The sequence below is a fragment of the Rhincodon typus genome, chromosome 17 (genome assembly GCF_021869965.1).
Source record: "Rhincodon typus isolate 14 chromosome 17, sRhiTyp1.1, whole genome shotgun sequence".
NCBI lineage: Eukaryota > Metazoa > Chordata > Chondrichthyes > Orectolobiformes > Rhincodontidae > Rhincodon > Rhincodon typus.
Window position 1 is genome coordinate 50350213 of NC_063348.1, and position 23053 is coordinate 50373265.

The 23053-nt window shown below is 40.3% G+C and overlaps 1 protein-coding gene across 1 annotated transcript in view; it reads right to left on the reverse strand.

Annotated features, from left to right (window-relative positions):
- The window catches only part of lgr4 (leucine-rich repeat containing G protein-coupled receptor 4), a 129105-nt gene that overhangs the window by 25637 nt on the left and 80415 nt on the right, over positions 1–23053 (reverse strand). Inside the window, exons 5-10 of the mRNA XM_048606996.1 lie at positions 11230–11445; positions 8893–8964; positions 8035–8103; positions 4685–4756; positions 4519–4590; positions 1386–1457 (exon numbers count right to left, since the gene is read on the reverse strand). Of these exons, the coding sequence (XP_048462953.1) occupies positions 1386–1457; positions 4519–4590; positions 4685–4756; positions 8035–8103; positions 8893–8964; positions 11230–11445 (573 nt within the window). The remainder of the gene's footprint in view (positions 1–1385; positions 1458–4518; positions 4591–4684; positions 4757–8034; positions 8104–8892; positions 8965–11229; positions 11446–23053) is intronic.

Genomic DNA, 23053 nt, shown 5'->3' on the forward strand with positions numbered 1-23053 from the left:
TTTCTGAAGAAGGGTCTAGGCCCGAAACGTCAGCCTTCCTGCTCGACCTGCTATGTTCATCCAGCTCTACACCTTGTTATCTCAGGTTCTCCAGCATCTGCAGTTCCTACTATCTCTGATAAGGCAGGTACCCTGTCTGCCCTGGCTGGAATGGGAATCAAATATGAAATACTGGTGTTATTCTAAACAACACACCAACCAAACCAGCCTCACGCTCTGAAAAATATCCTTGCTAAGTATCTACGCAAGTTCTTTTTATTTCAAAAGTAAAAGATTATATAATAAAGTGTTCTACTATTACTTAGTTAGGGGACATGGAACAGTCACTAATGTGGATGACTTATCTACTTGGTAGCTCAATTAGCCACATTATCTAACTGGGTTATGAAAGGTACCTTAGTTTTGGGTGGTGACTTATCCACCTTCAAATTCTATTCTACACAATATCCGCATTTTAGAGTACTCCATGCCATGAAGAGGCAAATGGCTCAGCTCCTTCTTGACAAAGTGAGACACTGTAAACTCAACTAACATCAACACTCTGTTCTGTAACTACAGCAACTATTAGACAATCTTGGCTTTCATGGCTACTGTTAACTCAAGACACTCAAGCTCTCATTAAATTGTAAGTTTGCAAGAAGAATTAAGAGTTTTACATTCAGAGTTTACATTTTGAAATTGGTATGAAAACTATATAAAACATTGGTTAGGCCATAGCTAAAGTAATGTGTCCAGTTCTGAAATCCATATCATATACAAGGAATGTGATTACACTGTCGAGGAGATTTAACAGGATGTTGCTGGGCTGGAAAGTTTTAAGCAGGAACAGAGATTAGGTAAGACTAGTGTTGTTTTCCTTGGCGTGGAGGTGGCTAAGTGGGGACATGATTGAGATGTATAAAATTATGGAGGACATACATAGGGGAAGACAGGAAGAGACTTTTCTCCTTAGTGGAGGGATCAATGACCAGGGAACATAGATTCAAGGAAAAGGAAAGGAGGTTCAGAGGAGATGTGAGGAAATTTATTTTTCACCCAGAGGGTGGTGGGAATCTGGAACTCACTGCATGTAAGGGTGGTAGAGGCAAAAACACTCAAAGCATTTAAGTATTCGAACAAGCAATTGCGATGCCAAGGCAGACAAGGCCAAGCGTTGGAAATTAGAATAATTAGGCACTTATTTTTGACCAGTGAGATTTGATGGGCCAAAGGGCCTTTTTCAATGCGGCACTTATTTTTGACCAGTGAGATTTGATGGGCCAAAGGGCCTTTTTCAATGCTGTACATCTCTATTACTCTAAAAGTTCCAAAATAAACATATTAAAAGGATTTAACTTTATAAAATGTTAATTTGCTTTTCAAGATATGATGGAAGCCAAACTTACAAAAATCTGAGCATCTTCAGTTGTTGGCACAAATCAGGTGGGATTTTGCTTATTCTGGTTCCTGTCAAGGTGCTGAATCATAGAAATATACCAAAATAAATATGTTAGTATGGTATTTCATTGTAACTATACAACTTGGTATGAGCATTCCAGAGAATAAAAAATATTGGTATTTTAGCCTTAAGATCTTTTTGAACAATTTGAGTATCATTTTTAAGATTAGGTCACTGTTCACTTATTAATACTATTTATCTGGATGTGGGAACTCTACAGTGACAAATACACTTTCATTGTCTATGGTAATCTGAACTACTTTTAATTACAATTTCAAAGAGGAAATCAAAATATGCAAATTTCTATTGATGCTGTAAAGTCTTCAAATTAAAAGATTTCATATGACAATATAATTGCATATTATCAAAGACTTATGCACTTAGTCAGATTGTTCCCCGTACCTTTATAACAACTACTTAAATGGAATAGCAGTTTTAAAGTACTGAAATATTCCAAGGTGACGATGAAACACACAAGGAGACATTTGTTCAGAGGACCAAAAGTTTGGTCAAAGAGAGGTTTTACAGAGTATCACAAGGGCGGAAAAAAGTGAGGTAAAGCAATGAGGGAAACATTTTGCAGATTATGGAGCCTAGGGAACTTAATGTGTGACCACCACTGGTGGAGCAATTACAATTGGGTGTGCAGAGGAGGCCAGAACTAGAGGAGTACAGATATCTCAGAGGGCTGTGGTGCCAGAGGTGTTTATAAAGTTACACAGGTTATGGAGGCACCTGAATGGTCTACATCTGTTCTGCTTTTGTAGTCTCAGTATTGCGTCAGATGCACTTGGGTTTTTGGTCAATGGTGATTCCCCAGAATATTGTTGGTCAAGAAATTTTTGGATTTGATTTGATTGATTTATTGTCAAGTACACAAAAGTACAGTGAAAAGCTTTGTTTACTGACAGTACAGGCAGATCATAGGGTGAAAAAAAATTACACAGGCATACAAGTTACATCGCACATGCTAGGCAAGATCAACATTAGTAAGATCAACATTCGCAAGTTCAGCATTATTTGAAGTTAGACAGTCCATTCATCAGATTACTAACAGCAGGGAAGATGCTGTTCTTGAAGCCACTAGTGCGCATGTTCAAGCTTCTGTATCTTTGGGTCTTTGATGATGTTGGCAGCCTTTCCGTAGCAATGGGCCTTGTAAACAGAGTCCATGGATGGAAGGGTGGCTTCTGTGATGGTCTGGGCTGTGCACATCACCTTCTGTAGTTTCTTATGGTCCTGGGCAGAGCAGTTGCCATACCTAGACAGTATGCTTTCAATGGGTGCCTCTGTAAAAGCTGGTGAGGAACTTCATGGACATGCCAAATTTTCTGAGTCGCTTGAAGACTGTTGCATCTACGTGGGAAGGCCAAATCATCACTCGTAGGAACTTGACGCTGTCCACCCCCTCAACCTCAGCACCATTGATGTAGATGGGGGCGTGTTCTCCTCCCTTCTTTCTGAAGTCAATGATCAGCTCTTTAGTTCTGCCAGCATGGAGAGGGGTTGTTCTCATTGCACCATGTCACCAAGCCCTCTTTCTCCTTTCTGTATCCTGTCTTGTCGTTGTTTGATATCCATCCTACCATAGTGGTGTTGTCAGCAAACTTGTAGGTGGTGTTCATTCAGAATTTGGCTACACAGTCATGGGTGTACAGGGAGTACAGTAGGGGGCTGAGAACACATCCTTGGGGGGGGCTTCAGTGTTGATTGTTATCGTGAAGGAGGTGCAGTTGAAGATAGTAAATGTGCTGAACTTTGGAGGAAGTCACGTTCTCTTACTTGTGGATAGTCTTGCATGGCACTTGAATGGTACAAATGCTACTTATCAACCCAAGCTCGAATGTTGTCTTGGCCTTACCACATGGGGACGTACTGACTGATTAGGTGAGCAATTGTGGGTATAATAAACATTGAACAATTATTAGTGAACAATTTTACTCTGACTTCATGTGGAGAGGTAGCTGAATGAAATGCTAGATTAAATGGCAGTTGTCTCCAGTTGTGTAATGTGGACTTCTTTCTCGCATCGTTACTAGTGTCCACCTTCTCACACTCTAAGCAGATATGCAGCTAACATCATGCATGGAGCTGATTATGAGCAAATAATTGTTACATGTGAAGCAGCTTCAACACATTGAAAAAACTGTTAAAGAAAACTCAAGATATACAAGCCCCTACATCAGCATTTGTTAATATTTAAATAAATAGAAACTGTATCTTACAAATGTCCACAGAATGAGAGTTTAGTTAATACAAAACTTATAATCTAATTTTGGCATCAGAGCACACAGTTTACAACATTTAATGTTTCCTTTTTTAAAGGCCTTTTTTGGAGTAATCTGTGATGCTTCATAATTAGCTAACTTTAACCTAAAGAGTGAATGGGATAAAAACAGCATTCAAATTTTCCATAAAAAGTGGATTGTCAACAATCTTTATGATCATTGAGTTTCTCTGTAAGCTTAGCAGGTTTAGAGTGAGCAAATGAGTTAAAATGATGAGAAATGCCAAATACCTAAACTTCAGACTGTGTTCAGTTAACGGATCTTCCTTGATACAGTAATAACACCACAGGCAACCTCAGAACTCCAGCAGAGGAGGAATAAAGATCAAAGATTCCCACTGCTCACTGCCACGCAACAACCTATAAGTATGTGGATGTCTGGTGAGGACAAGATTGTCTTGAGTTGCATTACTTCTGCTAAGTATCTGAAATCTAGTCCAATGATTAGATTTTAAAATGTGCCCTGAAACTGAAAATAAATGTGCTAGCTTTTGATTAGACACTCAGGACTGTACAGGATATCTGCAAAATCTTTCACACTTTACATTTCAGCCCAAATTCTTTACTCCTTTGCTTTTGTATCTAGATTCCTTTGCTGCGTCATCAGTCCCAGTCTTTCAACTCCCAAGTTCTAACCTATGGAATTCCTTTTCTAAGATGCCACAACTCTCCCTTTCTTTAAAAATAATCCCTCTACATTCAAGTTATCATTAAGAGACCAGCCCTTCATAAATCATATCCACGTTTGACATTTATATACTGAATTTTGTACAAATCCAAATTTTATACTTACAGTGACTGGAGTTCAGACAAATTTTGAAAAGCAGAAATCCCCACAGAAGAGATTGGGTTATCATACAGGTGTCTGAAAAATAAGAAACAGGTCAGTTAACCATCAGTATAAGAGTATGGAACAAAAACATAAATGGAAGTTACTTCATGGGGAGAATTCTACTTACATAGTCCGAAGCAAAGGATTCCCACTGAAAGCTTTATCTGGAATTACTGCAATGTTGTTACTGTGGAAACCACTGTACCAAGAAGCAAAACACCGATCAGTTTTAAGCTCATTAAAGTCAAAACAAAATGCCATGCCAAATATTTGACAGTCTCCAATTTCTAGCTGATTACATTTCATAATTTGGACAACCAGTTTTCTCTTGCTTTTGTTTGACAGGTAAAATGAACCAGAAATCTGACAATTTTGTTTAATTCAGTAACATGATCCGTTTTCAACTCTACATTTTGGTTTGATGTTTTAGGTCATAGACTATCAGACAAGCCTATATTAAGGTTCAAGGGCAGTCCTAAAGTAAATCTGAACATAAGAAGGGTCTAGGCCCGAAACGTCAGCCTTCCTGCTCCTCTGATGCTGCTTGGCCTGCTGTGTTCATCCAGCTCTACACCTTGTTATCTCTGAACATAGCACATCAGGTGGTAAAGACGACACAGGGAGTATTTTCCTTAAATCAGATCAGGAACCGAACACAAGAACAGAAATGTAATGCTGGAGCTATAGAAGACACTGTTTAAGCCACAACTGGAGTTTTGTGCACAGTTCTGGGTCATTACATTACAGAAAGGACATCATTGCTCTAGAGAAAGTGCAGAGGAGCTTTCCAGGAATATTGCCAGGGCTTGAAAATTGCAGTTATGCAGAAAAATTGGGTAAGTTAGGGTTGTTATCCCTTGGAATGGATAAGGCCGAGGGTGACTGAGATGTACAAAATAATGAGGAGCTTGGACAGAGCGGACAGTGAAGACCTATTATCCCTAGCAGAGATGTCAATTTCCAGGGGACACAGACTTGTGGTGATTGTTAGAAGGATTAAAGGGCATACGAGAAAATAATCTTTTCACCTAGAGGGTGGTGGGTGTCGGAAATTTGCTGTCCAGTTTGGCAGCTGAAGCAGAAAGCTTCAACTCACTGGAAAGGAACCTGTCGTTACTAGTTTATTCAGTCAGTGCAGACACAGTGGGCTGAATGGTTTCTTTCTGTTCTGCAACTTATCTATGATCTACTAGAGATGGGCAATAAATACTGGCCAAGCCAACAACCCCACATCGCATGAACAAACTTAAAAAACAGGAACTGTTAGATGACAATGTCCACTAATTTGGTTTCTACCAAACTTTTTATTTGCATAGTACACTGAAAACAAAACATTTCTTTTCAGTCTGTGAGAGACATGAAGGAGTTTTCAAAGTTATCTTCAGTCACTTAAAAATTGGATTAGTTAAATTCTTAAATCAGTTATAAATGTAATGCCTAGCACACACTTCAGATTGTTTTAAGTTGTTCAATAGAATCACAAATAAGTTTATTAGTCAGGATCGCAACTTGTGCTTGCTATAAGCTCCATACATTCACACGCAGAGACCAGTTCTCGGCAGGCCAAAGGATCTGATCCAGGCATTACACGTCTTTTGAGGTGAACAAAAATATAGGAAACAAAACTTCTCCCAATGCATTTGCTGTGACAACACTTTGACCAAAGTTAACTTCTCAATCAATCAGCATCCATTTCTCCTGTAGTATAAATTGTTGCTCCCTTTGAAATTTGGCATTTTTGCATCAGTGCTGACAAGTGCACTGTGAATAGCTTTGACAGAATGTCTCTTTTTACACAAATACAAAGAACGTTAAAGCAATTATTTCTTCAAATGATGTTTTAAATACTGCCTATTTGCATTGATTCATGACAGATTTTACATTCAGTCATATGGACGTGAGCTTGAGTGGAAACTTATATGGTGGTTGTGGCAGTAAGATGGCAAGATATTTGATGATCTTTAACTATAATGTTGTGATATTTGTTAGCTCTCGCAACATAGGTATATGAATATGGGTCATGTAGCTCTGAAGGATGTAGTGAACGTTTATCACAGCAGCTGGTATTTAGATATGTACACAGCAAGCTCAGATATAGACAGTCTGGGCTGAAGCTGAGCAATTCAGGTGTATTGCAGCATGCTTCCCTCAGTGTTTCATGCTGCAAGTGAACACTTCTCCAGATGGGAGACAGAGAGCTTTATACATTAGGTAAAGACACCACAAGCATGCTCCTTAAACAAATACTGTAGATCAGCCAGGGGCAGAGGGATAAATCACATTGCAATAATTGCAATTTTGATTACAACTTTTTCCAGAATCATTGAATGGGCTTAAAGTCTACCCTCAGGCACATTTCTCCAATTACTGCATTTTTTTTGTTATTTCCAAAACTTTATGTAACCCTCTTTTACAGATTACTCTTCTTACTAAACTAAATTATTTTTGTTCAGATTTCTGATATCAGTTTTGAATTTGTCAATTTATTTTGCATTTCAATGATAGTTTTCCTAATCTTCTATTATAGTTTTCCAGCCATGATTTTGATAAAATGTCCTGAACAATAGTTTACATATCTCTAATCCTAAAACTTGTGACAGGAAGCTGCATAGGTCCTTTCAGGTACAAGTTAGGAGATTTGTTCTGACAATCACACACATTTTGTATTTAACATGCTAATAGTTGGTCACATTGCAAATACTTGAACAGTCTTATTTTGTTAATATAGCATGGAGTCAAAGCAGCAGTCCAACCAAATTAAGAAAGAAACAATTTTAAAAAGCTATGGAATAAAAATCATGGACAAAAAAGACTGCAGACTATGTAGAACTTTAACGTATTCAGATTACATTCAGCTATAATTATAAGTCAAGATATTTTAATCCAAATATTTGTTATCAATAATTCTATATTTAACATGTGAACTGCAATTAGAAAAAGGGACAGGCAGCCATTGCAAGTTCAATGCATTGTTAAATATTTCTGTAAGTTAATACGATAAGACAAGGTCAAATGTACTGGCAAATACCAGATATTATACATAAGGAAATACAGCTCTATCCCCACCTTATCCTTATCCTCTCCTCCTGCCCTATATTCTGCATGTAAACCAACATTTTCCTAGTTACCACCAGTGCTGAGGAAGGGACACCGGACCCAAAACATTAACTCTCAATTTTTCTTCACAGATGCTGCCGGACCTGCTGAGCTTTTCCAGCTTGGAAAACTTCTGTTTTTGTTGTTAGCGTAATTTAGATTAGTTTCAACAAGGACCACTCAAGATAGGAAGGAGTTTTTTTTTAAAAACACTAAAATTTCATAAGTGCAGCATTCAGGACTTCAGAAACAACACTGAACTCTAATTCAACAAGTAATTTTCCAAGGACTGAAAATAACTGTCAGTGAAGACCACCGAATAGTTTCCATTCAGTAAATAGCTTCAAGCACTAAAAAATAAATACAGAAATTTTAACTCACAGCTCTTTCAGATTCTGAAGAGACTTGATAGCTTCAGGAAACTCCTTCAGATTATTGTAATTCAAGTCCCTAATGAATAAATACATAAGCTAATCAATCAGGCAATAACTTTACTTTTGCAAGCTTTGGGAACAGTAACTAACAAAGAAAGAAGAAAATCACTTGCAGGCAAATTTTCACTGAGACAGACCAAGTATAAAAGTTTAACCTTCAAACAATTGCATATATTCCATGATACACAAATCATCATCCACAGTGCACATTAGATTTACAGTATGCAGACAGTCCATGTACTGTCACAAATGTATTCATTCCATAAGTTTTTTTACACAGTCATAACTGGCTACAAATTTACATTGGTACTTACAAAGATTTTACAAAAATAATCAAACTGAAAACCAGGAAATAAGTATCATTGGGAACATGTAAAATGGTCACTTAAAAAAAAAATCAGACAAGCAAAACTGCTTTGCAGAATACTGAATTCAAAGTACAAATATACATCAAAATACAACTGAAGTGAAAGTAAACCTCTGCAGAAGATGTGGGATGGTATGAAATTTTAAAATTTAGAAACCTAGATATTGCTGCCAATAATTTCATGGGTAGTCGATCCCACCCCTTTCGACATACTACTACTAAAAAGTCTAAAAATCATTAGATAACAAGTTAAGTAGTGAATTTTGATCACTAAAAGAAACAGAAGTAGCTTCAGCAAAATTTGATTATTCAAATCTGCTTGAACCGTAGAGGCGATTCAACTGCAGTTTAATTTCTTATTTAATTAATATGATTCAGACTTAGGCTTAAGTGATAGGTCAAAATTCCAAAGTACAAAAGCAAAAAAAAAATACTTACAGTGTCTCCAGATTGTCAAGCCCATCAAAGCAATGTATGTCTACTTTATCAATTTTATTATTGTGAAGATGTCTGGAGAAAAATGAATGAGGAGAAAAGCAGAAAGGTTTGTGTCAGATGAAAAAAAAAGTTATGCAGTAACAGCATGTTACAAATTACCTTATCACAACCCAGAAAAAAATTCTGAAATGTTCACATGTGCAATAGTTACTTTGACACACAAAGCCTTGTGATGTCGATAAAACCTTCAGCCATTCTGAAATAGGCAAGATTTCATAAACAGCAATTGGCGTCAAGGTCAGTTCTGTTTTTATTTTGTGATGTTAGAAAAATTACTGGCCAGGACACTGCAACTTACTGCTCTTTAAATATTTCCATGGGATTCTTATTAACTATCTGAACCAGACGAACAGAATAACATGGTCATAAAAAGTGCAATACCTGCCACAGTTAGTACTGTAATGGAGTAACCAAACCATGCCAATGCTTAGCACAATTAGTTGTACATATGTACAGAAGTACAAAGTGTGTTAAATATTTTGCAAATATCTATCAGATTAAAGATCATTTTAAAAGTTTTCCATTCATGTGATGTAAAAGTGCATAAATAGAATTGGGTAGCCCATCATAAACTTGGCAACTTTATTTTTTCCAGTGTACAATCCAGCTCTTTCACTTTCAGTCATGATTTGAAATTGTGTTCTATGTTAACCTTTTCTATTTTATATAACGTTATGGTCTACTTTCATTCATGTCATCTTAATACCAGACTTATTAACCCTTTTTACACAAACTTAATCCATTAACTATAGACGTCAGTCTTGCTGAAAAATTAAAATTGATACCCAAGTTAGAAATGTGCAGTACTTCGGTGGGAGGTCATTCATAAAGGGCTTGATTTTTATTCATTAAGGTGTTTAAATGTAATTTAAACATAAACTGCAGTAAACTTCCACCATTTCCCAGAGGGCAAAATTCTCGACTTGCATCAAAGAATTTTAATGCCCATCAATTCTTACCAAGTAACATTAGTGCACACGGCAGAGAACAAATATATGCACTGTCAAGCAACCAGTTTATAAGATATGATTGTTCCTTTTTAAAGGCCTTTGCAGAGCATTTCTCAGCTGGGGTTGTTAGAAATGAACATCTCCACCCTGAATTTGCAAACTATTCCAAACTAGTCATTTGACACAACAACAACAGCAGCAGCTTCTGAGGAAGGGTCACCGGACCTGAAACGTTAACTCTGTTTTTTCCTTCACACATGCTGCCATACCTGCTGAGCTTTTCCAGCAATTTTGGTTTTGTTCCTGATTTACAGCATCCGCAGTTCTTTCGGTTTTTAGTCATTTGACACATTCAGCTTCAGAAGTTTTGTTTTATAAATTCGTTCCAAGGACATTGGTTAGGTTACCCACACCAGCATTTATTGCCCAAATCTAACTGCCCCGCAGAAGGGGATAGTGATCTGCTATCTTGAACTGCTGCAATCCTTAGTGTGTAGAGACATCAGCAGCACAGTCCTGAGCAGAGTCCCTCATTTCCAATTTGTTCAGCTGGGAAACTACACGTGGAAAACAGCTTTTAAATAGTAACAAAAATAGCTTTTAGACCTGGTTACTTAGCAATGCATATATTTATTCCCTGACGTGCATCCTATGCCACAACACATGGCCGCATCTAAAAGCTATCAAAAAAAACTTTTAGTTGTAAACAAATACAGGATTAAACCTTCAGGAGATAATTGGAAGGTTAATGAAGAAATTTCAAGTGTTTATTTACACAATAAGATCTCTAAGGGCGGAAGCTTACTACGCTAGGCACTGCACAAACACAGACATCTACGCCGTAAAGAGCTCCAGCACCACCGAAAACTCGGATGCATGAAATTATCCCAAAGCAAATATACTGTACAAATGAAGAAAATCGAGGAGGGAGTACAAAGATATGACACCATGCAACATGTGTGTTATTTTACTGTTCTTAAGTGATGTTTGAAGGTTAGTTGCAGTTAATAATCTCACCTGAAGCTCTGATTGTGCTACAATCTTTAACCACTTCTTAGCTATTGATTTTATTCTCAAAAAAATGTAAACTACAGGCTATTCTGCATGTAGTATTTCACTATTTTCATCCAATAAACTAGAATATTAACAGTGATTCTGCAGAAAAAAAATGTAGGGTTCTTTTAAAAGAGGCTGGGTTAAAGCAAGTCATAAAGCGACATAAAGACTGTAATGATATACCTCTTTTGTTGCTTGAAAACCATATTTGACTCTTCTACCGGCACTGAAATAAATACAGTTTTAAAATTGCCATGAGAAAGCTACTTACAATACAACAAGACTGGAGAGATTTGCAAAGGCAAAGTTGGGTATGTGTGTAATTTTGTTCAACGCCAGTGTTAGAGCTTGTAGTGAAGGTAGTTTGCTTAGTTGATAGACCGGAACTTCAGTTAGGCTGTTATCATCAAGCCAAAGGTGCCGCAGTTGAACTAGACCCTCAAAGCTGTCTTCAGGAACAGATGTGATGTGGTTTGCATCCAAACGCCTAAGGATTGAAGCATAAAACTATTAGAAAACATGCTCAGCCTTGTTACTTGCACTTGCTGTAATGTCCAATCATTTCCTGCTTATAACAGTACTGTCTCCGTGAAAATCTTTTTCAGTTGTATGAGAAAGACCAGGAAAATTAAACTTCAATTCCATTGCTTATAAAGCATGCCATGCCAGATTATGAGCAGTTCCAACATAGCTAAGCCATCACATTTAGAAATAAATGAGGAAAGTTGATGCAACAACTTTTTTTTTAAACAGAAGCCACCAATGAAAAGTTGCATTGTGGGATCTCAGTTTCATTATAATCAATAAAGTGCTCCACCCTCTCCAAGACTGGGCAATTTGACTCTGAAATCCACTCCCACAAATCTGGAACATGCATCTGCATAGTAAATTAAAATAACTTTTCTCACTTTTAATTTTTAACCCACAGCCCTCTCTTATCTATCATGGCTCGTATTAAAAGGGTTTAATGAAAGCAATTAATTGTCATCAATTATCCTAGAATTAAGAGAACAGAAACTATTTTGCTCCATTATTGAAAATTGATTTTCAGCCACTGTGACTTGAATTATTAAAATAGATACAACTGCAGTGTCAATACAACTACCATCATTCACACAAAATTTTAATGCAATTGGCTTATTTGAATGGATTTGATGAACCTTAAATATCTTATTGCATTCCCTACAAAGCACACTATAGATCCAGAAAAAACACTGGATAGGTGAATATACTGACAACATTAGAACATAGAACAAACACAGAACAGAGAACTGTACAGCTCAGGAACAGGCCCCTCGGCCCACAACGTCGTATCAAACATGACGCCAAATTAAACTAATCCCTTCCGCCTGCTCTTTGCCCATATCCCTCCATTCCTTGCATATTCATGTGCTTATCTAAAAGTCCCTTAAATGCCCCTATTGTATCTGCCTCTAACACCACCCCTGGCAGTTCATTCCAGACTCCTACTACTGTGTTAAAAAAAACTTGTCCCTCACATCTCCTTTGAACCTTCCTCCTCTCACTTTAAATGCATGCCACCTGGATTGAAAGAAAATTTGAGATTCTGCATTGAAAGTTAGGATACAGAAACCGATCATTTTGTTTACCAAATGTGCATTTACGTTTTTCACCACACATCCCCTCTAATGTTCTCCCTTTCGGGCAACTACTTGGTTTCCATTTAAATGTATCAATGGGATCGGATTTCACAAATGCTAACCACCTTCTGTAGAAAGATGCTTTTTATGACCTTCAATTCTGCATGATTACATCTTCAATTGTCATGCTTATCTGTGAAATAGACTTATCAGTGACAGATTGCATATTCAGTTTATTTATGAAAGAAAGGATTTAAATTGTGTATGTTCTTCGTTGCCGAATTATTCAAAGGTCTCACCAATCCATCAGAGTAAATCTAACATTTTCCATATCTTTCAAGAGTAGGCTGTAAAGAATTAACGTACTCAAGCAATTTTGCTTGTATCAAATTATTGTAAAGGCCATAACTGCTCAATATTTATTCCACAAGTAACTACATGGCACAGATCAGATCTAGGGGTGATCATCATCGGATGAAAATCCTGGAACTCCTCGCTTAACAGCACAATGAGAATATTTTTTACCACAGACTGCAGTGGGTCAGGATGGTGGCTTAACGCCACCATTTCAAGATCAGTTGGAGTGGGTAATAAATGCCAACCTTGCCAACAATGCCCACATCCTATGAAAAATTTAATAAAATAAGGCCATGAAAATAGTGAAGTGGTGGGATGTATTTGTTGTAGGAAGTGCCAAGTAAGTAAATAATAGTGGACAGGGTTATGGTCTGCAATCTTAGCCCCATTACTGAGTATCCTGATATTCACTGTAAATAGTAGTCAGGCAGGATAAGGGCTTCCATATTCTAAGGAAGCATGCCTAATGAGGCATTCATGTTTTGAGGAAAGGAGGACAGGTGAAAAGTAAATGAAAATTAAAGATTACAAAAGAAAGTCTAGATGAATAGACCTACACTTCTATAGAAAATCTGTACAACACAAGTCATTTTCTAGACCCACATGAACAAAATCATAGCATGCTAAAAACCAAATCTGAACAAAAGAAACCAAATGAACTGTTTGATAACACAGCTCTGTTGAATGATGGCTGGAAGCTACCCGTCTACCTTGTTGACTGAATTCCTTCCCCCGCCCTGAAGATCAAAGACATTGTTTCCATTGCCTGGATTGGATCTGGCAGAAAAGTACGAACAAATACTTATGCCTTTCCTTTGCAAACACTTTGAACAGGCACGCAACATGAGGAAATTAAACTGATTTGATGGGGTGCAGGAAAAGGGGAATCTTTCAGTTGGTTACTTCAATAGATGAACCTTTAAGCCAGACTTTACGAACATAAAAGAAACAGCAGTCCCCACGTGCCTCACAAGTAATGTACTCAGTAGTACACAACCAACAGTGGCTCTGCAAGTAGGCTTCTTGCCTTCAAGTCAAATTCAAGTTGCATTCTAGAGACTTGAACACAGAAATCAAGGCTGACATTACAATGCAGCACGAAGGGAAAATTGTGTTGGCGATGGTGCCACCTTTCAGAGAAGGTAATAAACTGAGGATCCATCGGTGCTCTCTCAACTAGGCATTAAAGAACTATACATTTTAAAGAAAAGCAGGAGTTATTCCTGGTGTTCTAATCCATATTTATCTACCGATCAAAATACAAAAATCCTCTGTCTATTACTACATTGCCATTGGTGGCAGCTTGTCAGCGGTGCTGTCTCTCTGAGAAGCCTATTCCTTCTTACGGAAGTAGAAGATTCTCTGACACTGTTTCCCCTAGTGTCCTGCAAATATTTCGTCCTGAACAGCTATCAAAAAAAAAACAGATCGTCTGGTCACATCATTGTTTACAGAACTTTGCCTTGTGCAACTTGCCTGCTGTACATCCTAAATTACAAAAAATACTCAACTCCAAAAATTACTCGAGGACGACTGAGGCTGTGAAAAAAACATTGTTAAACTTCAGATAATAACAAGGTGTAGAGCTGGATGAACACAGCAGGCCAAGCAGCATCAGAGGAGCAGGAAGGCTGACGTTTCAGGCCTAGACCCTTCTTCAGAAATGGGGGAGGGGAAGGGGGTTCTGAAATAAATAGGGAGAGAAGGGGAGGCGGATAGAAGATGGATACAGGAGAAGATAGGTGGAGAGGAAACAGACAGGTCGAAGAGGCGGGGATGGAGCCAGTAAAGGTGAGTGTAGGTGGGGAGTTAGGGAGGAGATAGCTCAGTCCAGGGAGGACGGACAGGTCAAGGGGGCGGGATGAAGTTAGTAGGTAGGAGATGGGGGTGGGGCTTGAGGTGGGAGGAGGGGATAGGTGGGAGGAAGGACAGGTTAGAGAGGCGGGGACGAGCTGGGCTGGTTTTTGGATGCAGTCGGGGGAGGGGAGATTTTGAAGCTTGTGAAGTCCACAATGATACCATTGGGCTGCAGGGTTCCCAAGCGGAATATAAGTTGCTGTTCCTGCAACCTTCAGGTAGCATCGTTGTGGCATTGCAGGAGGCCCAGGATGGACATGTCATCTGAGGAATGGGACATACAGATGGCCTAAGGGCCCTCCGCTTCTTCCTGTCCTGCAGGCCCGACCAGTCCCCCTCCACTGATACCCTCATCCGCTTAGCCGAACTCGTCCTCACACTCAACAACTTCTCTTTCAATTCCTCCCACTTCCTACAGACAAAGGGGGTAGCCATGGGTACCCGCATGGGCCCAAGCTACGCCTGCCTCTTTGTAGGTTACGTGGAACAATCCCTCTTCCGTACCTACACCGGCCCTAAACCCCACCTCTTCCTCCGTTACATTGATGACTGTATCGGCGCCACCTCGTGCTCCCACGAGGAGCTCGAACAGTTCATACACTTCACTAACACCTTCCACCCCAACCTTAAGTTTACCTGGACCATCTCTAATACATCTCTCCTTCCTGGACCTCTCTGTCTCCACCTCTGGCAACCACATAGAAACCGATATCTATTTCAAGCCCACCGACTCCCACAGCCACCTAGAATACACCTCCTCCCACCCACCTTCCTGCAAAAATGCCATCCCCTATTCCCAATTCCTTCGCTTCCGCCGCATCTGCTCCCAGATTCCACTCCCATACATCTCAGATGTCCTCGTTTCTCAAGGACCGCAATTTCCCCCCCTCAGTGGTCAAGAACGCCCTCACCATGTCTCCTGCATTTCCCGCAACTCATCCCTCACACCCCCTCCCCGCAATAACAACCAAAACAGAATCCCCCTCGTCCTCACGTACCACCCCACCAACCTCCGGATCCAATGCATCATCCTTCGACACTTCCGCCATCTGCAATCCGACCCCACAACCAAAGACATTTTTCCCTCCCCACCCTTATCTGCTTTCCAGAGGGACCACTCTCTCTGGGACTCCCTTGTCCGCTCCACACTCCCCTCCAGCCCCACCACACCCGGCACTTTTCCCTGCAACCGCAGGAAGTGCTACAACTGCCCCTACACCTCCCCCCTCACCCCCATCCCAGGCCCCAAGAAGACTTTCCACATCAAGCAGATGATCACCTGCACATCTGCTAATGTGGTATACTGCATCCACTGTTCCCGTTGTGGCGTCCTCTACATCGGGGAAACCAAGTGGAGGCTTGGGGACTGCTTTGCAGAACACCTACGCTCGGTTTGCACTAAACAACTGCACCTCCCAGTCACGAACCATTTCAACTCCCCCTCCCATTCCTCAGACGACATGTCCATCCTGGGCCTCCTGCAGTGCCACAATGATGCCACCTGATGGTTGCAGGAACAGCAACTTATATTCCGCTTGGGAACCCTGCAGCCCAATGGTATCAATGTGGACTTCACAAGCTTCAAAATCTCCCCTCCCCCTACCACATCCCAAACCAGCCCAGCTCGTCCCCGCCTCCCTAACCTGTTCTTCCTCCCACCTATCCCCTCCTCCCACCTCAAGCCCCACCCCCATCTCCTACCTACTAACCTCATCCCGCCCCCTTGACCTGTCCGTCCTCCCTGGACGGACATATCTCCTCCCTAACTCCCCAACTACACTCACCTTTACTGGCTCCATCCCCGCCTCTTTGACCTGTCTGTCTCCTCTCCACCTATCTTCTCCTCTATCCATCTTCTATCCGCCTCCCCCTCTCTCCCTATTTAATTCAGAACCCCTTCCCCTCCCCCATTTCTGAAGAAGGGTCTAGGCCCGAAACGTCAGCCTTCCTGCTCGGCCTGCTGTGTTCATCCAGCTGTACACCTGGTTATCTCAGATTCTCCAGCATCTGCAGTTCCTACTATCTCTGAAACATTGTTAAATTTCTCTTCAGATAAGAAAATAAAACTGTAACAGAATTTTCATTTACTAATTGGGAAAGCATCATGTGCTCCATTTCCCCACCTATGATAATGTGGAAAAAAATCAGTAACACAAGGCAGCAATATTCACTCTGGCAGCTGCTGTGAAGCTCTGTGCTTGCCAATTGGTGTGCCAACACATCAGCTTCTCCTTTCAGAAACTGTTGCCATGTACAGGTCCAAGTCCTGTGCTTTGGCAAAAAAAGTACAGAGAATGTTCTCACTCAGTACTTCGCATTTTTTTCAGCAAATGGATGGTGGCATTTTGCCCTTTTTTCTCTGTACAGATTTTCACTGAAAATGAATAGAGCAAGCTAGCGAATACTTAGAATGAGATACTGTGCCAAGAATTTAAGTTTTCTTCCAATGATGTTGATGCAACTAATCCATGTTTTAAGAAAAACAAGTAATACCCATGCGTTAATATCAGTGCGATGACACCACCAAACCTTTTCTTTTGAGTTCAGAAAAGGCCTTTAGGACCATTGAGTCTGCACCAACAAAAGAAAACCCAATCCATCACCCATCTATGCTAATCCCACTTTCCAGTATAATTGCCCATAACCTTGAATGTTATGACATTTCAAGCGCTCAGCTACATACCTTTTAAGGGTTGTGAGGTTTCCGTACTGTACCACTCATCCACACAATGGATTCCAGATTCCCACCACCCCCTAGGTAAATTTTTTTCACCTCAATTCCTTTCTAAACCTCCGCCCTTCAGCTTAAAATTATGCTCCCTCATTACTGAAGATTCAACTAAGGAGAACAGCTGCTTCCTGTCGATGCCCCTCACGATCTTGTACATCTCAGATAGGTCCATTAGACTTCTCTGCTCTAAGGAAACAACCACAGTTCACCCGGCCTCTCTTCATAATTAAAGTGCTCCAACCCAGGCAACATTCTGGTGAATCTCCTCTGCAACTCCTCCAGTGCTTCCTAGAGTACTCCAACTGTGGTCCAACAGAAGTTTGTACAGCTTTAACATGACCTGTGTGCTTTTATAATCTATGCCACAACTGAGAAGGGCAAGGATCCCATAAACCTTCTTAATCATCTTATTCATAGAATCATAGAATCCCTACAGTGTGGAAACAGGCCCTTCGGCCCAACAAGTCCACACCCAGAAGCATCCCACCCAGACCCACCCCCACCACCACCCCTCCAACCCACCTAATTCACACATTCCTGAACACTATGGGCAATTTAGCATGGTCAATCCAGCTAATCTGCACATCTTTGGGCTGTGGGAGGCAACCGGAGCACCCGGAGGAAACCCACGCAGACACGGGGAGAATGTGCAAACTCCACACAGACAGTTGCCAGAGGGTGGAATTGAACCCAGGTCTCTGGTGCTGTGAGGCAGTAGTGCTAACTACTGAGCCACCGTGCCACCTTATTAACCTGTCCTGCCACCTTCAGGGATCTGTAGACAAGCATCTCAAGATCCGTAGACAAGCATCTCAAGATCCGCCTGTTCCTCCAAACTTCCTAATATCTTGCTATACTCCCTCGTCTTGTTACCCCTTCCAAAGTGCATCATGTCATACTTGTCAGTGTTAATTCCATCTGCCACTGATCTGTCCATCTGATCAACCAGTCTTCCTCCTCACTGTTAACCACTTAGCCAATCTTCCGGTCATCTGCAAACTTACTTACCATCTTCCCCACATTCCCATCTACATCATTTACGTATATCATGAACAACAAGGAATCCAGCAATGATCCTTGATGTACGCCACCCAAAACAGCCTCCAGTTACACAAACAACTTTCTATCACCACTCTCTATCTCCTAACACTCGGCCAATTTTTGGATCTAACGGTCCATAATCCCTTGTAAATTACCTTACACTATAGAAAAGAGTTTCTATTTAAACACAAATCTGCACAATCTCAAGATCTCCCAAAACACCTTGCAGCAAACCAAGTACTTAGAAGTCTCTGCTGTAATGGTCTGTTTGCCTTGACCTTTTAAAATGCTCTCTTAACCTTTTTGAAATGCAGCATTTCAACTAACTCATCCTTGTAAAATATTGCTTTCATATTTGAAGTTCCCGTTTGTTTCATGCTTTGGAACGTGCTGCTGCATCAAAGCCCTATGCTCACCTTGCCTGCAACATTGTGAAAATTCCTTCAATAATGCTTCAGTTTCACCCCATTTGCAAAAGTGGTTCTGATGATCATCATAAACAAGGAATTTTTATGACTATAACCCATGTGAACTATCTTTCCTTACTTTCTAGCACCTTCCTACTCTCCTTACTACTGGAAATGCATTGCAGATAGTTCAGAAAAGGTTTACTAGGGTTAATACCTAAAATGAGGGTGTTGTCTTATTGGGAATGGTTGAACAGGCTAGTCTTATATTTAATTGAGCTCAGAAGAGCTGAAGGTAACTTGATTGAAACATAAAAGGGCCCGACGGGTCTTGACAGGATAAATTTAGAGAGGATGGTAGCCCCTTATTTGATTGGGAGGGGTGGGGTTTGGTGGTTAGACTAAGTGGTCACTGTTTTAAAAACCAGGGGTCACCCATTTAAAAAGGAGATGAGGTGAAATGTTTTCTCTCAAGAGGGTTAAGTCTTGGGAACTCTTCCTGAAAGAGTCACAGAGATGTACAGCACAGAGATAGACCCTTCGGTCGAACTCGTCCATGCCGACCAGATATCCTAAATTAATCCAGTCCCATTTGCCTGCATTTGGCCCATTTCCCTCTAAACCCTTTCTATTCATATACACATTTAAACATTGTAACTGTACCAGCCTTCACCATTTCCTCTGGCAGCTCATTCCATACATGCACCACTCTCTGCATGAAAATGCTGCCTCTTAGGTCCCTTCTCACCTTAAACCCTTGCCCTCTAGTTGTGCACTCCTACCCCCTACCCCCGAGTTTTTGAATATTTTAAGGCAGAAATAGATAGATTCTTGTTAATGAGATAAAAGCTTATAAAGTGTGGGTGGGAGTACAGCTTTGAGATTACAATCAGATTAGCCACAAATTTGACTGAATTTCGCAAAGAGGTAACTAGGTTTGTAGATAAAAGTACTATGATCCTGGGCGAATTGGATCCAAAACTGGCTTAGTCACAGGAAGCAAAGGTTGAAGGGTGTTTTTGCAACTGGAAGCCTGCATCCAGTGGCATACCACAGGGTGTGGTGCTGAATTCCTTGCTGTTAGCAGTGAACATTAATGATATAGACATGATTGTAGGAGGTATTATCAGTAAGTTCACAAATGACATGAAAATTGGTGGTGTGATAAACAGTGAGGAGGAAAACCCGAGACCCCAGGACAATACTGACAAGCACATAAGGTGGGCTGAACAACAGCAAATGGAACTTAATCCTGACAAGTGCGAGGTGATGCATTTTGGAAGGACTAACAAAGCAAAGTAGTACACATTGAATGGAGGACCTTAGAAAGCACAGAACCAAAGGGACCTTGGTGTGCACATCTACAGATCCTTGAAGGCAACAGGATGGGCCAATAAGGCGGTTAAGGAGGCATATAGGATATTTGTTGTTATTAGTCAAGGCATTGATTACAAGAGCAATGAGGTTATGATAGATCTGTGTTTCACATTAGTTCAGCCACTGCTGGAGTAGTGTGTGCAATTCTGGTCACCACACTACAGAAGGCATGTGATTGCACTAGAGAGGGTGCACAGGAGATTCACCAGGATGTTACCTGGGCTGGAACAATTCAGCTACGAATAGAGACTACATGTGCAGAGGTTTATTTCTATAAAGCAGAGAAGGCTGATGCGGGAGCTGATTGAGGCGTTCAAAGTTATGAAGAACTTAGATAGGGTACACAAGAAGGAAATTTTCCCCTTAGTGGAGGGTTCAATAACCAGAGGGCACAATTTTAAGGTTGGGAGCAGAAAGTTTAGAGGAGATTTGAGGAAATATTTGTTCACCTAGATGGCAGTGGGTATCTGGAACTCAGGGCCTCAAAAGGGTTATAGAGGCAGGAACCCTCAAGACATTTAAGAAATATTTAGATGAGCACTTGAATCACCATAGCAAGACTACGGACCACGTTCTAGAACCTGAACATTGCAACCAATGGCCTTCTCTTGTCACACTTGAGAGTAGCTCAAGAGTAGCTTGAGAATATATCCTATATTGATCCCTTTGTTTTTTCGTCCAGAGGCTGCCCTGTGGCATCAGCCTCGACAGACATGGATTAAAATTTCACATTATTAGCTCTAAACCCTCACCACTGTACTTCAGTGCGTCTCCGCTATTAGAACTTGCTTGATGTCCAGTCCTGGACAAACAATTTCCTCCAGCTAAACACCAGGAAACCAGAAGCCACAATCTTTCTAACCTAAACTCCCTCTTTGGCAATGTTTTGGGCTGCTTTAAAACGTTTCTTAGCTCAGAATTCTATTTTGACCTAAAATGTGTTTCTGATGCTAGTTAAGTAGATGTTAACAGGTAGAAAAGTGCCATGCCAGGAAGGTCAGCTGGTCAAAACCAGCCTACGAAATTACAAGGGCTGTGTTTTGTTTACTTGTTAATGGCTTAAGACAAAATGAATCATTGTGCCCTTCAAGCAAAATTGAAAATTATGAAATAGGAAAATGGTCCAATCAAATTCTTCCCTGCTCCAAAATTACTGTTCCTTTGTTTAAATGGAGGGCTGATATTCAAGGGAACAGATTTCCCAAAGGCTCAGTTTGATTCAATGGCTCTGTTTCAATGTTCACATGACTAACTAAATAGCTTTCCTTAAAAGGCAAAGATTAATCTATGCAAATGAACAGTGTAGTGCCATCCCGTTGGAAAGATGAGGACAGATGTAAAACGCTGCTGATACTGGCAATCTGAAGCAAACACAACCTGCAGCAGAAACTCAGCAGATCTAGGAGTGCTTGTGGAGGGAGAAACAGAGTAAACACTTTGAGTCTGTCATGTCTTCTTCAGAACTTTTGACAGATATAAGAAACAATGAAAAAAAACACTTCTCAACATCTTTCAACTTTGAAGAGGAGTCATATGGGACTTGAAACATTAACAGTTTTTTTTCTCTTCATAGATGCTGTATAACCAGCTGTTTAACACAAAATGGGGAGATGAATCCAAGCATACTAAATAACTAATTTTGCCCTGTATTACTCACTGGGAATATGGTGTATAAGCGCGGCTACATTTAAGCCATGTGTACAAAATGGACACTGAAATCAATCAATCCTGTCAGAGCAACACAAGTGTTTTAATACAGCCTACCATAATGTTGTTATACTGTCTTTCAGGGATTGCACCAGTAAGACGTACATAATACTTCCAGAGAAAAAAAGACATGGTTTTCACTGGATGACTTAGAAGACCTTTAGAATTAATGAGGTAATTTTCAATTGTAGTCACTATTGTAATGAAAACAAAGCCAACTTGTGCATGGAATACCCTGCAAACAGCAATGTAATAGTGACATGCTTGCCTTTGAGATATGGAGGCGTAACCAAAAAAAAAGCGTCCAGAACACAACAGGCAACATCCCTCCTCTTATTGAAAATAGTTCCATTCTATCTCTTACATCCACCTGAACAAGCAGATGGGGCCTTGATTAGGCATCTTACCTGAAAAATAGCATTTCCAACAACATAAGACTCCTTTTGTACTGCAGTGGAATGTCAACCTTGATTTTTGAGCTCAAGCCCCTCAACTAGGACATGATCCCAGAATTTTGAGATTTAAAAGGTTACCAACTGAGCCATGGCTGACACTATGAAACAACGTTTACCACTGGATAAAATTCCATTAATTAATTGGCTGAAAATGTTTTACCCCAAAATACTCCAATGACATTCACCAGATTAACAAAGTAGCAGGAACTTCCATTGACCTGGGAGAACTTGTTTCTTTAAGAACTCCTCCCTGCAGGTAAATATGCTAGAAGGGGAAACAAAAACAATTGCGCATCTTAAAAGTGTGCAAAAAACTGGTGTGGTAAAAGATTAGTGACACTATGACCAAGCGTAAACTAAGAAACAACCCCGATGTAAATACAGTGGTCAACACCATCACTTCAACATTGACAGAGGCTTTGCATTAAGCAATGTCTCATGCTGCCAAATAACTATTCAAGATAATAACAATACAAAATCCAAGAGGGTGAGCTACAATACTGATGACCCTTGTTTTCTCTATTATAAAGACTTCTGAATTACATCTCTGCAGGACTGCAGA